The sequence below is a fragment of the Triturus cristatus genome, chromosome 1_1, assembly GCF_964204655.1.
Source record: "Triturus cristatus chromosome 1_1, aTriCri1.1, whole genome shotgun sequence".
Lineage (NCBI taxonomy): Eukaryota > Metazoa > Chordata > Amphibia > Caudata > Salamandridae > Triturus > Triturus cristatus.
In genome coordinates this window covers 138,693,097-138,708,715 of record NC_140579.1, presented here as the reverse complement: position 1 = coordinate 138,708,715, position 15,619 = coordinate 138,693,097, and the positions used below count along the sequence as shown (strand labels likewise).

Here is a 15,619-nt window from a genome sequence, read left to right as displayed (position 1 = left end):
TGTAGTTAGGAACACTTAGTCAATCAGAACACAGCATGCATACCACACACAGTGATCACACGCTCCCCATGCAGACATCTGGACACATATACACTGGCCCACACTAGCTCTTCACGAGGTCGAGAGCCACCTGTGCCCCCCTTATCAGATTAGTGCAATTACGGTTCATGACTAGACACGGGTCAACATGCTTTACAAGAATGTGTAATTGTTATATTGTACCCCGAAAACTGTATATATTACCGGCCAAAACATCTGTACATTGAGACTGTTTTCAGACACAACTCAGACGCTGCTCTCCCGGCCGCTGCGTTTAAATAAAACAACTTGTTTCTGTTTTGCCAAACACCTCTTGTCTTTTCATTTTTTCCAAGGTAAATTCATATCCGAGCAACCAGTGTGTGGTGGCGAGGGATAGAGGGACTGGCCTGTTCTATGTCCAAACACCTGCAGAAACCCACTCCCGGTAGTGCATGGCATGGGGTTGGGGCCAGGCCCAGCACCCTGCCACCACACAAGGGTATGTCATGTACCTACATAAAAGGTGTTATTTTAAGTAAGGTAGACCTACTGGCTTTGTGAAAGGGTCAAAATATAAAGAGCGGTGGGCTTATCAAGGGGTCAGCAAATAACATAAAGCAGACCGATTGACTTAGACAAAAAGTCACCAATAAATATAGTCAAATTGTATATTTCATGAATTCACACAGTGCAATGTTTAATAATAGTGATTGCCACAAACTCAATTCAATAAGAGTATTATTTAAAAAAACATTAAACATGTCTTCAAGTTTAAAAAAAACAATTTTTCAGGCTACAAAGCGCAGAGATCACACCAACCACTGGGGGTCTCTGCACACCAGCGAAAGAGTATACAGCTCCAGCTTGGAATGCTTTAAAAAAGATGGTAAGCTCTCCTGGGGTCATGGAGTCAATGACATACAAGACTTATTGTGTTTTTTAGCTGCTGCACTCTCTGCATACGCCCATAATATTAAAAAATAAATGGTGTTAAAATACACAGACTCATATTTGAAATTGAGGAGTTTCAAGCATTATTTAATTTTTGCTGTTACCTAAAATAAATTGTATTTGCCCATGTGGTTTAAAATAAAGAGATTTCTCTGACTCCCCACCTCTTCCAAGTGATGAAAGATCTAGACAGAAAACAGCATACACACAAAGACTACCTATAGATACTCTCCTGCCCTCCTCATCTTGTGTATACACATAAGGAGTACTGAGCAGTATCCGATTATCCAAACGCCAAAAATAAATAATACTAGAATAGTAATCCCAATGAAGGCTTAAAATTTCAGAAACTAAACTGTTACATTTACAGTTTTAAAAGAGAACAAAAAAAAAAAAATCAAGAATAAATGTTTTTAAGTCTAAATGCTGCTAGATTCCCTTCAGTTTATTAAAACATTGGACTATGGAAGTGGGTTTTTTGGTGCAAGTCAGGTTTTAGGTATGAATGCAGGGACAAGTATTGTTGACTTCTAGTTCAACAGGATCAGAGTTGTGGTGGTTGATTGGTTGCTAATTTGAATTAATTCCGTAGACAATAACAGGGAAATATATTATGTAAGGTATCATGTCTTGGAAGGTCTGTGAAAAAGAATGGTATGGAGATTCTGTTATAAACCGTGTATTAACCTAAAAGTATATTTATGTGGTACTCAAAGTATACAAACAGCAAGGTAATGTGTTGTGAGTAAGTTATACAGCAGACAAGTATTATCTCACCTAAGTGTCCATGATTTTAGGCACGCCTTTTTACGTGTGTTTTAATTTATGTGTGTGTTTAAGTGTGAATGCGTGTTTCGCACTAGGGGTGGGCCCAAGGACGCATTTTGCGCTAGGAAAATAGTGCTAAATACAACAGAACACAAACAGGAGCAGCCAGCTGTCACCCCAGCCCTGTTCCTGTGCCAATCACTCACATTCTGCAACCTTCAGTGCTCTCGCCTGGTAGTGGCATAGGTGCTGTATTAAAAACAAGCTCTAACCCTCAACGTCAATTGAACTATTGCTCAAACCTGTTGAGGTTTTCTGATCTACAATCGAGGAACATCACTATTATTAGTTATTTGTTTTTTTATTAACACCACCTTCTCAGATTTCAGAATCATATGCATTTCACAAGGGCTCTAGACTAGAGTTGTACAAAATGTGGGTCGCCCGGGAACAAAAATAAAGAGTAAAAAAATACCATTCCCTCCCAATGCCAAAAGAAAACAGGTTTCCCCATCAAACCTCCACTTCACCCACCTAAATGTGGAACAGTGTTGGTAGTTTAATTAATGTAACTTTCTAAGAAAGTAATTTCACCCTGGGTTCCTGGCTGTTAAAGGAAAGCTTCAGCCTACTTAACACAGAAACCCCAAAACTAGTTAACACACATTTCTCTGAAAATTAATATTACATATCACTATATGATCCACAATAGTCCCTTACAACCAGGACTTGACCCCATCAGCCCAAAGATCCAGGGTTGACGTCGTGTTGCGCAAACGTTCTCTCCAGGACCTGTTTTAGGGGTAGAAGACAAAGAGGCAAGTATTCCTTTAATTTTTGTCATGATAGCCTAACCGCTGGCAAGCATTTGGTCCTGATTCCAAAAATATTAGCGAAAAGTCATTAAAAACCCTCACATGTAACCTCAGTCTCCTCAGAGAGGGGAAGAGTTCAGCTTTATACCCAGTGTCCTGCGCGAAAGGACACAATACAGTTCTGGCCTCTGCGCTGTCACAGGCCCAGAACCAGGGCGTACAGTTCTTATTCATACTGAGCAATGAGCACCATCATGCCCACGCCCAGCAAGAGGCCCAAGATCTCCATGAGGGACTGCAAGGGCCGCGAGTCCTTGAGCAGCTCTGGGATAACTGACACTGTTGCAATGTAGATGAAGCCACCGGCTGTGAAGGGCAGGATCCAGACTGTAGCAGCCTCACCAATGCCTTCTGCCAATAAGGAGCAAGTGGTGCCCGCCAGGGCCCCTAGCGCCGTGGTCAGCTGCAGCATCATGGCCTGCGGAGAGGAAAAATGTAGAGTGTCAGGGTTTAGTGTGAACCACTGCAGGCAGCGCCAGGGCATGCGGAGAGGTAAAATGTACACAGTGTCAGGGCTCAGTGCGAGTCGCTGCAGTGCCAGGGCATGCGGAGAGGAAAAATGTACACAGTGTCATGGTTTAGTGGGAGTCGTTGCCACGCCAGGGCATGAGGAAAGGAAACATGTACACAGTGTCAGGGTTTTGTGTGAGTCGTTGCAGCGCCAGGGCATGAGGAAAGAAACATGTACACAGTGTCAGGGTTTAGTGAGAGCCACTGCAGCACCACAGGGCATGAGGAAAGGAAACATGTACACAGTGTCAGGGTTTAGTGAGAGCCACTGCAGCACCACAGGGCATGAGGAAAGGAAACATGTACACAGTGTCAGGGTTTAGTGTGAGTCGTTGCCACGCCATGGGCATGAGGAAAGGAAACATGTACACAGTGTCAGGGTTTTGTGTGAGTCGTTGCAGCGCCAGGGCATGAGGAAAGAAACATGTACACAGTGTCAGGGTTTAGTGAGAGCCACTGCAGCACCACAGGGCATGAGGAAAGGAAACATGTACACAGTGTCAGGGTTTAGTGAGAGCCACTGCAGCACCACAGGGCATGAGGAAAGGAAACATGTACACAGTGTCAGGGTTTTGTGAGAGCCACTGCAGCGCCAGGGGAAGAGGAAAGGAAACATGTACACAGTGTCAGGGTTTTGTGTGTGCAGATGCAGCAACAGGGCCTGAGGAGAAGAAACATGTACAGTGTCAGGGTTTACTGAGTCACTGCAGCACCAGGGCATGCGGAGAGGAAACATTTACACAGTGTCTGGGTTTAGTGCGAGTTGCTGCAGCACCAGGGCATGCAGAGGTAAAATGTACACAGTGTCAGGGTTTAGTGCGAGTCGTTGCAGCGCCAGGGCATGCGGAGAGGAAACTTGTACACAGTGTCAGGGTTTAGTGTGAGTCGGTGCAGTGCCAGGGCATGCGGAGAGGAAAAATGTACACAGTGTCAGGGTTTAGTGTGAACCACTGCAGCGCCAGGGCATGCGGAGAGGTCAAATGAACACAGTGACAGGGTTTAGTGTGAGTCGCTAAAGCGCCAGGGCATGCAGAGAGGTAAAATGTACACAGTGTCAGGGTTTAGTGCGAGTCGTTGCAGTGCCAGGGCATGCGGAGAGGAAACATGTACACAGTGTCAGGTTTTACTGTGAGTCGGTGCAGCACCAGGGCCAGCGGAGAGGAAAAATGTATATAGTGTCAGGTTTTACTGTGAGTCGCTGCAGTGCCTTTGCCAAGAAGAAAAGGAAAAAAAGGAAACAGGAAAGTTCAGGGTGAAGTGCACGCTGCTGAAGAACCTTAGCCTGGTAGGAGAATGACACAGCAGCTGCAGCATTATAGCTTGGGCAGAAGGAAAATGGGGTCAGAGGATCAAGGTGTCCTATTAGTACCCTAGCTTCCTGTGTGAAGTTCAAGGCAGAGAGTCAGTAACAATTAAGAATCTGCAGCACCTCAACCGTAGGGAGAGCAGACAGAGACAAAGGGCCAAGATGACTCGAATCAGCAAGAGCCCCAACGCTGATAGAATGAGACATCACAAAGGCACTCAAAAATAGTAGGGGAAACTCATGCGACACCACCAATGGACCTTGGCCTGTCACCCTAATCTCTGAAGGACAACAATGTGAAGGAGTGACTATTGTACATCTTGTCGATTTAGGCCTAGATCATCGGTGCCTGCTAAAGCATAGGTTCTGGAAGATCATGTTGCTGCTCAGCTGTATGTAATTCACAGATATACCTTGCCCTATCCAGGCAGGGTATACCCAGCCCTCTGCATGGTCTGTGCTGCTTGCCATCCTTGATGACTTTAGGCTAGCTGCTGGTCGCTGCAGTATCAGCAGGCTGGGATTGTTAGATCTCTCAGCTGCATTTTACACTGTCAACGATAGCATCCTATTGAGTTGTCTGAGGAGGCAAAATTCACGGATAACACTTGCTTGCTTTGACTCAATTCACTGTTTGCTAATCAGTTAGGTTACTACTTTTCTCTGCCATAAATACCTCACTCAAATGTGTGGTCACTCACCACACCTCTTTAATCTGTATGAAAGTCTTCAGGCCAAGCTCATTTCCTCAAGAGGTATGAACCTTTATGTATGCTGATGATACTCAGTTGGGAGGAGATCCTTTGTGTGGCGTGCAATTCCAACACTCCGTAACATCCACATATGTAGTCGAAGGGCAGCAATTGACTAAAAAAATCAATGCAGATAAAACGGAGATCTTCGGGAGGCAAACCTGTGGCTTGGCTTAGATGGGCTTCTGGATGGGCCCCCAAATGATTCTGTGCAAGTCAGGGCACAGAAATCCATTTTCAGTACTTGTTTGTAAATGCTCACATCATGTGAAGATTCTGAAGAACAAAGTTATGTCTGGATGAAGACGATAAAATATTTGCTATATCGGGAATCACAGGATTACAAGTGGCCTTTCATTCAGGGACAACCATAGGATCAAAAGTGGCCATTCATTCAGGGACCATCAAAGGATCACAAGTGGCCATTCATTCAGGGCCATCACAGGATCACAAGTGGCCTTTCATTCAGGGCCATCACAGGTTCACAAGTGGCCTTTCATTCAGGGCCATCACAGGTTCACAAGTGGCCTTTCATTCAGGGCCATCACAGGATCACAAGTGGCCTTTCATTCAGGGCCATCACTGGATCAAAAGTGGCCATTCATTCAGGGCCATCACAGGATCAAAAGTGGCCATTCATTCAGGGCAATCACAGGATCACACGTGGCCTTTCATTCAGGGGCCATCAAAGGATCAGAAGTGGCCATTCATTCAGGGCCATCACAGGATCAGAAGTGGCCATTCATTCAGGGGCCATCACAGGATCAGAAGTGGCCATTCATTCAGGGGCCATCACAGGATCAGAAGTGGCCATTCATTCAGGGGCCATCACAAGATCAGAAGTGGCCATTCATTCAGGGCCATCACAGGATCACAAGTGGCCATTCATTCAGGGCCATCACAGGATCACAAGTGGCCATTCATTCAGGGGCCATCACAGGATCACAAGTGGCCATTCATTCAGGGGCCATCACAGGATCACAAGTGGCCATTCGTTCAGGGCCATCACAGGATCACAAGTGGCCATTCGTTCAGGGCCATCACAGGATCACAAGTGGCCATTCGTTCAGGGCCATCACAGGATTACAAGTGGCCATTCGTTCAGGGCCATCACAGGATCACAAGTGGCCATTCATTCAGGGGCCATCACAGGATCAGAAGTGGCCATTCATTCAGGGCCATCACAGGATCACAAGTGGCCATTCATTCAGAGCCATCACAGGATCACAAGTGGCCTTTCATTCAGGGACAATCATAGGATCACAAGTGGCCTTTCATTCAGGGACAATCATAGGATCACAAGTGGCCCTTCATTCAGGGCCAATCATAGGATCACAAGTGGCCTCTCATTCAGGGCCATCACAGGATCACAAGTGGCCTTTCATTCAGGGCCAATCATAGGATCACAAGTGGCCTCTCATTCAGGGCCATCAGAAGGATCACAAGTGGCCTTTCATTCAGGGACAATCATAGGATCACTAGTGGCCTCTCATTCAGGGCCATCAGAAGGATCACAAGTGGTCTTTCATTCAGGGGTCTATCAAACCATGTCAACTTTCCAGAGCTGGTGTTCTTCCTCCACTACACTCATGACTATACTCAAGTTTGCCAAAATGGGCTGGCCAGCTGTAGATTCTTGGCGTTACCAGCCAAAACCGGAATTCTCTTCCAGTGCACCATGCTTCCTTAAGAAAATTAGGTTGAGAGTTTAGAAATGGCTCTTCTGTTGGGCATTCTAACTTCCTTTCCTCACTGTATGTCTCATTATGAAGGAACTGGCTCTGGATAATAAGTTCAAGTGGTGAATGAAGACTTCAGAAGTATTTTTAACAGGATAGTATAACACACAAGTGCAAGGATTCTACTGCTAAAAAGTCTTTCTGGTCTCAAGTGATCATTGGTATGGCACCAAAAAAGAAGGAGTAAGAAAGAGGTGATGTGGCGCCTTATATGAAGGCTAGGGAGAACCAGATTAAAGTGCGAGTAAGGCTGTAAGTGAATAACCAAAAGGATTCAGACTGAGGTGCATGCCCGAAACAAGTTAGGGAAATTTGTAGAGGATGAGAGATGAGCGGGTACTGCATGAGCTACAGAAACACATACTGGGAGGTCTGTACATACCAAAGTGAGACAGTACACAGGACACACAAGACACAGCTGAAGACTTCCAGATATCCTTACCTTCTTCTTGGTGCAGCCGGACTGCACCAAGATAGCAAAGTCTCCGATCTCATGGGGAACCTCGTGCAGCAGGATGGTGATAGTGGTGATAATGCCAACGTTGGTGCTGACCAAGAAGGAAGCGCCAATCGCCAAGCCGTCGGTGAAGTTATGGGTGAAGTCAGCAGCAAGGTTCAGGTATCCAGATACCTTCATTTCTGAAGTGGGAAAGAACAGCGGTTATGAGATGTATTTTCACATCATGAAAAAACTTGCCCTGCTGCACGGTCCCCGTTAGAACACATTCATACACATAACCATTCCATCAATATCACCACTATGGCCCCTTACACAGACGTCACCTATCACAGCTAGAACCAACAACCTACCTCACCTTGTCCCGTCTGTAGGCTCAGTACCCGGTGCTGAAAATCATCACTGTCACTACAACACAATCCAGCCACTAATTCCCCAGTGCATGGCCTACTCAATGAGACAATCTACCACCCACCAACAATCACACTCCAAACAGCCATATACTGTCACTGGTATCCAGACCTCTAACATACTGCCTTCACATGCCTTTTGGTACAGAGGTATGCAAGGGAAGGCCCCATTGTAAAATTCAGCCCTGCTTTAGGCCTCGACTCCAGTCCTCTCACCGCTTCCTGGCGCTGCTTCCTGCGACTTTGGAGAGATTCTCTTGGACTTGTCTGTGCCGCTGCCCTTCTTCCTCTGTCTCACACCATCTGCTTTATTATCCGGACCATCGCCATCATCTTCTTCGGTTGAGCTCACCTTTGCACCTGTATGGGTAAGGCATGTAATTAGTCCACACAGTGCATTTTATTTGCACCAGAGAAACACTACCACAACGCTCTAAATAAAGCAACAGGCCCCGCCTCCCTGTCCTTACCGCGGCACCTGGAACTGCCATTCCTTGAGGATGCAGGAGGGTGTCGGAGATTGGACAAGCTCCAAATCCGTATAATGGGGGATGTGTTCCCCAAGGGGCCCTTCACGCTGCTTGAGGGAGATCTTACGGATGAGGATAACGGATTGCTTGACAGAATGACTTACTTCCAGGCTAGATTATTGTAACAGCCTCTATGCAGGAACTAATAGATCAGTCCTGCGCAAGCTTCAGATGGACCAGCATGCGGCTGCACGGCTGGTACTGAAGTGGCCCAGGAGGTCATCCGCATCAGCGGCACTAGATATTCTGCATTGGCTGCCAATTCACAAACACGTCCTGTTCAAGATCCTTATCACTTTTAGGGACTTCACCTCCTCAGGCCCCCACTAGCTTCGAACTGGGTTTAAGCGCTATGTTTCCTCCCAAAGTTTAAGATCAGCAAATGCCAATCTGTTGAAAATACCAGCCTTCAGACTGGTGTCGAAGGGAGGAAAATCGCTCACAGTTATAGGCTCAAAGGCATGGAATAAACTCCCTCCACAACTTCGCCAGATTACATCCGAGTCCCTGTTTAGGAAGGCACTAAAAACCTGGATTTTCGGTGCACCGGACACACTCTGCAAAACTCTGATCTGAGCTCCTATTTTTTACCGTTAGCAGTAAACCAGCTTTGGGTTTCCATATCTGGTTTCCGTTTCAGTGCCAAGATTTCCCTCGGAGTGATAGTCGCGCTATATAAATATACCCTTACATTACATTACTTCCAGATTCGCGCTGCACTGAGAGCGAGATACGTCTCGTTTCCGGCAGCACACCCGCGTTTCAGGTCCTCAGGGATTTTGTAAATAACACTTCACCACGTAAACTCATCACCCGGCTGTGTGCGGGGATGCAGCGCGAGGCGCCAATGTGCACACCGGCAGCATGCAGGGGATGGGAGGAGGTGTTAGGTGCCCCCCCCTGAAGGAAGGGCAATGGGCCTACTGCAGTGTGCAGGCTAGAGACTTCTTTCCTAACTATAGATTGTGTTTAATCCATTTTAAGTTCCTCCATCGCATCTATAGAACCCCTGTCTGGCTACATAGGGCTGGTTTGACTGAAGACGTGAGGGGTGAGAGATGTCAGGCACCGGAGGCAGACGGTGTGTAAGATGCCAGGCACCGGAGGCTGACTTTCTGCATCTAGCTTGGACCTGCCTGGATGTTGCAAGCTATTGGGTGCGTGTCTTTGCTGCGTTGAATGTAATGCTGGAGTACGAATCTGAGCGATCCCCTCGGACAGTTCTTTGGGACATGTGCGGTCGGTGCCGGCCCCACGCAGGAAGCGTGCTGCTCAGCTGCTTGCTAAGAGAAGGGTGGCCATGCGCTGGGCCAGACACCGCTGTCCCCGGGCTGATGACTGGCTGAGCGACGCAGCGTTAGGTCAGGGGCAGCAGAATGGGAACTGATGCCCGTACAGTCCCGGCCCAGGGCCATCTGGGAACCGTTGCAAAGGTATCTACATTCTCACCCACTGGGCCCAGATGAGAGCCCCACTGAATGTATGCAGAGTGTTCGAAACAACTGACCAGTGCACAGAACTAAGACAGCCTAAAGGGCGCAGTGTCCCATCCCCTAGAAGACCAGCACCCCCCCCACATTCCTTCTCACTTTTACTTCCTTTACCCCTCTTTGTGCTCCCTGCAGTTTGCAGAGACTGTTTTGAAATGCAGAGATCAGTCCCTCCACGCATAATATTTTTTAAATTTGGAAATGCAAATTAGTGATGTAGACGATTGCATGAATTGACTAAGAAAGCGGACTTCACTTGACTGTACACACTAATGTCTCGCATTTCGCTGTTCTTGTACTATTGCTTTTCATGCAATTCTAATAATAATAGAAGAAATAGGCCGTCAGCTTTCTAAGCCATGAACAAAAAGGAGAAACTAAGAGAACCTCCTCTCGAGGAGATGTTGGGTAGCCCAAATCACTAGCTTTGAGATGGTGCTGCAGTTAAGCACCCTTTAACATCGGTACTCAGATGAGAAGTGGAGTGTAAGCGACCCCGAGAGGACTGTCGCAGGTGGGATCCCTAAACTATTTTACAAATAGAACAGGTGCATTGTTTCCTCAAAGGCACTGCGGCCTTTAGTACATACCATCAGCATGGGCATGACCGTGCCCGTGGCCATGGCCGCCCTTCACATGTCGCACAAACTTCTCCACCACAAGGAAGGCCACGATTCCAGCCAGAACCCACAGACCCACTGACATCATCTGGAGGTGATCATGACCTGAGGGGGATTGGAGGAAAAGGAAAACCTCATATGAAAAAACAAGAGAAAAATAGACCCCAGTTTAAGGACTGTAAATTATACCACCTCCCCGGTCTGTCTACAAGGGTACCCACCCGCCAAACTTCTTGGGCCGATGATGTGCTACTTAACCCACCCTCATCTCTTTGCTGCACATTAAACGAACATCTCTGTGCACATGGGGCAGCACCACCTATTGCAACAGACCCAAGGGGGACGAGCAGATACGGATCTGCATTCTCGCGGCATTTAAGGAAACTGACAGGACCAGAGGAGCTCTGTGTGTTGCTGCTGTGAGCCCAAGTGCCACGGTCAGCCATTTTACCTCCATGAGAGTGTCCATGGCCATGGGAATCTTCTTCGGCGTGGGAGTGACTGCCACCTTCTTCCTGGACAGAGTGCGGCACTAGGAAGAGACAGGCAATCAGGTCAAGACCGGTGTATTACCTAAAAGAAAACTCCCACAACAAGAGAGTTTCAGCAAACAACGCCTGATCCCGTCTACAAACACCGAGGAAGGCGCTCTGCTGAGTGGTGCAAAGGGTGGACGATCCTTTGAACTCCAGAAGCCTCTGGCTAGCTTGGGTTTCTAACCATCTATTAATCACGACAACCTGTAGGGCGACCTATGGTAATAAGACTATAACACACACATTTCTATGCCAAAAATATAAGAAACAGGTTGTTGAAATGTTAGTAATTTTCCAACAGAGGGTTACTTTTTTTTACCAATACAAAGCAGACAGAGTGGTCTTCAATGTGGCGACTATAGGACTATAATGCCTGTACTATAGGGCCACCATATTTCTAGGTTCCAGCTCCCAGACACTCTCCCTTGCACAGGAAACACTTCTTGGGGGGAAGCCATCTGGCACAGGAGGTACTCACCCAGGGCATGTGGGATAAGATGGAGAAAGGCGTCGCCCAGGAGCCCCCCGGAGGCAAAGCTGAGCAGCAGTTTCAGCAACGACTGGTGCTTGGAAGTGTTGGACTCCACCGGAATGAGGAAAAGGATGAAGAAGGGGGCCGCACTGATCAGCAACGTTGCACCGATTGCCTGAGGAGAGGAAAAAAGTAGAGCACGAAGATAGGCCCATTGGTATATTAAAGGCAAGGAGCAAGGAAGGCAGATGGTTTCTTGCGCTACACAGGTGAGTGCTTCCAAGGCATACCACACATACAGCGACAGAGTCAAAGAGTCCTTCGAAGGCGAGGGGAGGTCCAAGGAATACCACACATACAGCGACAGAGCCAAAGAGTCCTTCGAAGGCGAGGGGAGGTCCAAGGAATACCACACATACAGCAACAGAGCCAAACAGTCCTTCGAAGGCGAGGGGAGGTCCAAGGAATACCACACATACAGCCACATAGTCAAAGAGTCCTTCGAAGGCGAGGGGAGGTCCAAGGAATACCACACATACAGCCACACAGTCAGAGTCCTTCGAAGGCGAGGGGAGGTTCAAGGAATACCACACATACAGCCACAGAGTCAAAGAGTCCTTCAAAGGCGAGGGGAGGTCCAAGGAATACCACACATACAGCCACAGAGTCAAAGAGTCCTTCGAAGGCGAGGGGAGGTCCAAGGAATACCACACATACAGTGACAAAGCCCAAGAGTCCTTCGAAGGCGAGGGGAGGTCCAAGGAATACCACACATACAGTGACAGAGCCAAAGAGTCCTTCGAAGGCGAGAGGAGGTCCAAGGAATAACACACAAACAGCCACAGAGCCAAAGAGTCCTTCGAAGGCGAGAGGAGGTCCAAGGAATACCACACATACAGTGACAAAGCCAAAGAGTCCTTCGAAGGCGAGGGGAGGTCCAAGGAATACCACACATACAGTGACAGAGCCAAAGAGTCCTTCGAGGCGAGGGGAGGTCAGTCTGGCTGACTATTCAGATATCTGCACCAGAACACAAGCACCTGTGCACTTCCATGCAAGGCCTCAGTCTAGAAATCACCCCTTAGTGTTACAGGAAGAAGTTAATGGTGAAAGGGCAACATGACCAATCGTACTGAACGGTGCCCTCTAGAGAAGCCACTTCGAAGCATGAACACAGAACTGTACCGTCATTCCAGCCAGTCTCCCCTCTAAAGCAGTGCACTTGGGGCCACTGAAGACGGTCTGTCAATGTTTCCCAGACATTTCTGGGCTGCCTTTGAAAGATGAACTTTTAATGGACACTACATGCAGATTCTCTCTCAAAGGCTAGTCTGGACCACAAAATCTTTAGACATAACATCTAGAGACTAAAGAGTTCAGATTCGACTCATTCCATCTTCTGGCGCAATTCAGAGACACCAAAGACATACAGTGGTTCCTTGTGGTATAGGTAAAACATATTTTGAAAACAGTAAATGTAGATGTAAACTTAGGCCATGTGGTGAGACACAGCACTTAAAGCTATAAAGTGATAAGTAACTCAGCTGCTCAGACACAAGGAGAAGAAGGGAAAGTGCTCAAGTGATCTCACGTGTATGAAGTGCAAAAGGTACAAGACGTGTGCATGCAAAGTATGAAAATGGACCCCACAGGCTCAAAGTACCAGTACAGAAATAATCAGTAGTATCACAGTATAATCCAAACAAATCAGATTTTTTTTCATGGATCCATGTGGATTTAATGATGATTTAAAGGGGCATCATCAGAACAACAGATCATTGTGCAGAAGTGAAGGTAAAAGGGCGAATTGTCCCAGTGATAAGGAGCATAAAATAAAGAAAACAACGGAATTAATATATTGAATTAACTGTACCATCCACCAAATTTGGGGCACAGTGTGTCTTGGAACAATGAAAATCATAGTCAGTGGCACCACAGCAAGAAGCGTACACAAATTTCACAACCAACACTTAAATACCTTCCAGGCATAAATCTGAATACTGCACGCAATAGTTGCTTCAATAACAGAGCCCACAGCGCTGCCACACTCAGTTCACTGCCTTCAGATGCAGAAGTTAATGATTGCTACATTTACTTCTTCCCGAATATCTTTAATCTATACCGCAAGGAGCCAGTGTATACGTTTCGGCTCTACTGGCCCTGGTGGTTATCGGGCTGCACCTGCTGCTATTGTGCCCGATGCAGAGTCAGTTGGAGTCCTGATCTCATACCAGTTTCTAATCCAGTGTAACATGGACACACTCAAAATACCACATTTTCTATACAGTGCTGCATGCTATTTATTTACCGCTTCTAAAACATGGGAAAAACAAATGTTACTATTACCTCATTTATGTTAATCAATTTGCCAACCTCAGAAGATTGGAAGGCAGTCTGCCCAGAAGGATCCAAACTCCAGAACACAGCATTTTGTCAGAGGTCAGCTCGCTGAGCCATACCGTCAGCATAAATCACTTAATTATTTCTTTCTGGGTGTCGAACAGATACAAGGCAGTGCTGGATTTAGGCCTCTTGCATGGGGTTAGAACCAGCAATTAGCACTAATAGACACTCAAACTCTGAGACAACCCACATATTTTACTGATCATGAACTGCACATGCACAAAAGGAGAGCAGACAGGGACACAAAGAGGACAGAAAGTAAATGTATGAAGGTAGCAGAAAATACGAATAAAGTGAGAGGCAATACTAACATGTGTCCATAGCTCCACTGGGTCCAGCTTTTCCTTCCCGGTGAGCTTCTGGGTAGTCTCCTCTGAAGTTGCTCTGCTGCGACTTGGTGCGTCCGCCCTATCAGAATGCCCTTGTTGTGTGTGGCTGTGCCCATGGTGAGGATCCTCATGGGAGTGGCCGTGGTGGGCATGGCTGTGCCCATGGTGAAGATCCTCATGGGAGTGGCCGTGGTGGGCATGACTGTGTCCATGGTGCATGTCTTCGTGGGAGTGTCCATGGTGTGCATGACTGTGTCCGTGGTGCATGTCTTCGTGGGAGTGTCCATGGTGTGGCTCCGCGTGAGCGTGACCATGGTGGGCATGACTGTGTCCGTGGTGAAGATCTTCATGGGAGTGGCCTTGTCCGCTCGCAGTTTGACTCAGCACAGCACAAGTCACAAGGACTGTACCTATGGCACACAGCCACGCTCTCCTTCTGCCAACTGATGCTGCCATTCCTTAGAGTGGAGAGAAAGAAGCTATTAGCAAATGTGAGCAGTACCAGAAATTGATGAACAAGTCCCAACCTTCGAATTCCCCGGCTACTGTAAAAGGCCACCCTGATGCACAGTAGACTACACATAACATGAACTGATCCTAAAGCGCAAGGGACTTCAGGATGAGCAAACAGGCAAATTACCACTGACCCACAGTGGTCGGGAAGATCCGAGTGAAGAAAGTACCCCATAGTGATAGGTGACTGCACCGTATGCCTGTCAGTGAAGGCTATAAACACAATGACAATGGCCAGGAGCAGAAAACTCCAGGCCGAGCCAGCTAAGATAGGTGATATTTGGCACAGCTCAACTAAAGCTCAGGATGGCACCCCACTGCCTAGGAGCTGCCATTAATTGGTGCTAAGGTACCCATAACGCCTACACAATAAGCTCTGAGTGCAGTGAGACGTGGAATCCTCAAACTGAGGAACTCGGGCTGGACTCAAGGAAGGTGCATTGAACATATTACCATGATTGTTTAGAGCACAATATAGCATTAGTGTGGAATCACAATCCGACCTTTAACAATACAGTCTTTTACAGCACAGTCTTGCTATTAGGTGTTACCATCAAATAATCAAATGTTATTCAGTGCATTGGCTAGGAAGAATAACAGGCTACGTTGGCTATATTAGGTAGCCAAACTTGAGCACTGCCTATCACAAGTCAGCACCAGGCCCTTAACTCGCTGAGGCAAGGGCCAAAGTAATGTCTGTTCAAACTCATTACATGGTACACATAATGACCAATGGTAGGTTTGCGATGGGCATTACATTCCTACAAAGAGCGCGGTAAACCACACTCCTCAAATAATGCCAAGTACGAAGATATTTATCTGTGTCACGACTATTTGAGCATGCGGTTATATCTAGGACCCCAGATTCTGCAGGTCTAGGAAAGGTGACCAATAACTTTCTACAGCATTTTCAGCTGTACCTGGGATGTCACCAGGA

At 47.1% G+C, this 15,619-nt stretch overlaps 1 protein-coding gene across 4 annotated transcripts in view; it reads right to left on the bottom strand.

The window, feature by feature from the left end:
* Positions 1-692: 692 nt before the first annotated feature.
* The window catches only part of SLC39A7 (solute carrier family 39 member 7), a 35,860-nt gene continuing 20,933 nt past the window's right edge, over positions 693-15,619 (bottom strand). For all 4 annotated transcript variants that reach the window (XM_085620222.1, XM_085620006.1, XM_085620076.1 and 1 more), the window contains exons 2-8: positions 14,152-14,627; positions 11,444-11,612; positions 10,881-10,961; positions 10,400-10,534; positions 8,006-8,149; positions 7,365-7,561; positions 693-3,033 (exon numbers count right to left, since the gene is read on the bottom strand). In XM_085620222.1, coding sequence (XP_085476348.1) covers positions 2,782-3,033; positions 7,365-7,561; positions 8,006-8,149; positions 10,400-10,534; positions 10,881-10,961; positions 11,444-11,612; positions 14,152-14,625 — 1,452 coding nt within the window. In that variant the 5' untranslated portion in view covers positions 14,626-14,627 and the 3' untranslated portion in view covers positions 693-2,781. The remainder of the gene's footprint in view (positions 3,034-7,364; positions 7,562-8,005; positions 8,150-10,399; positions 10,535-10,880; positions 10,962-11,443; positions 11,613-14,151; positions 14,628-15,619) is intronic.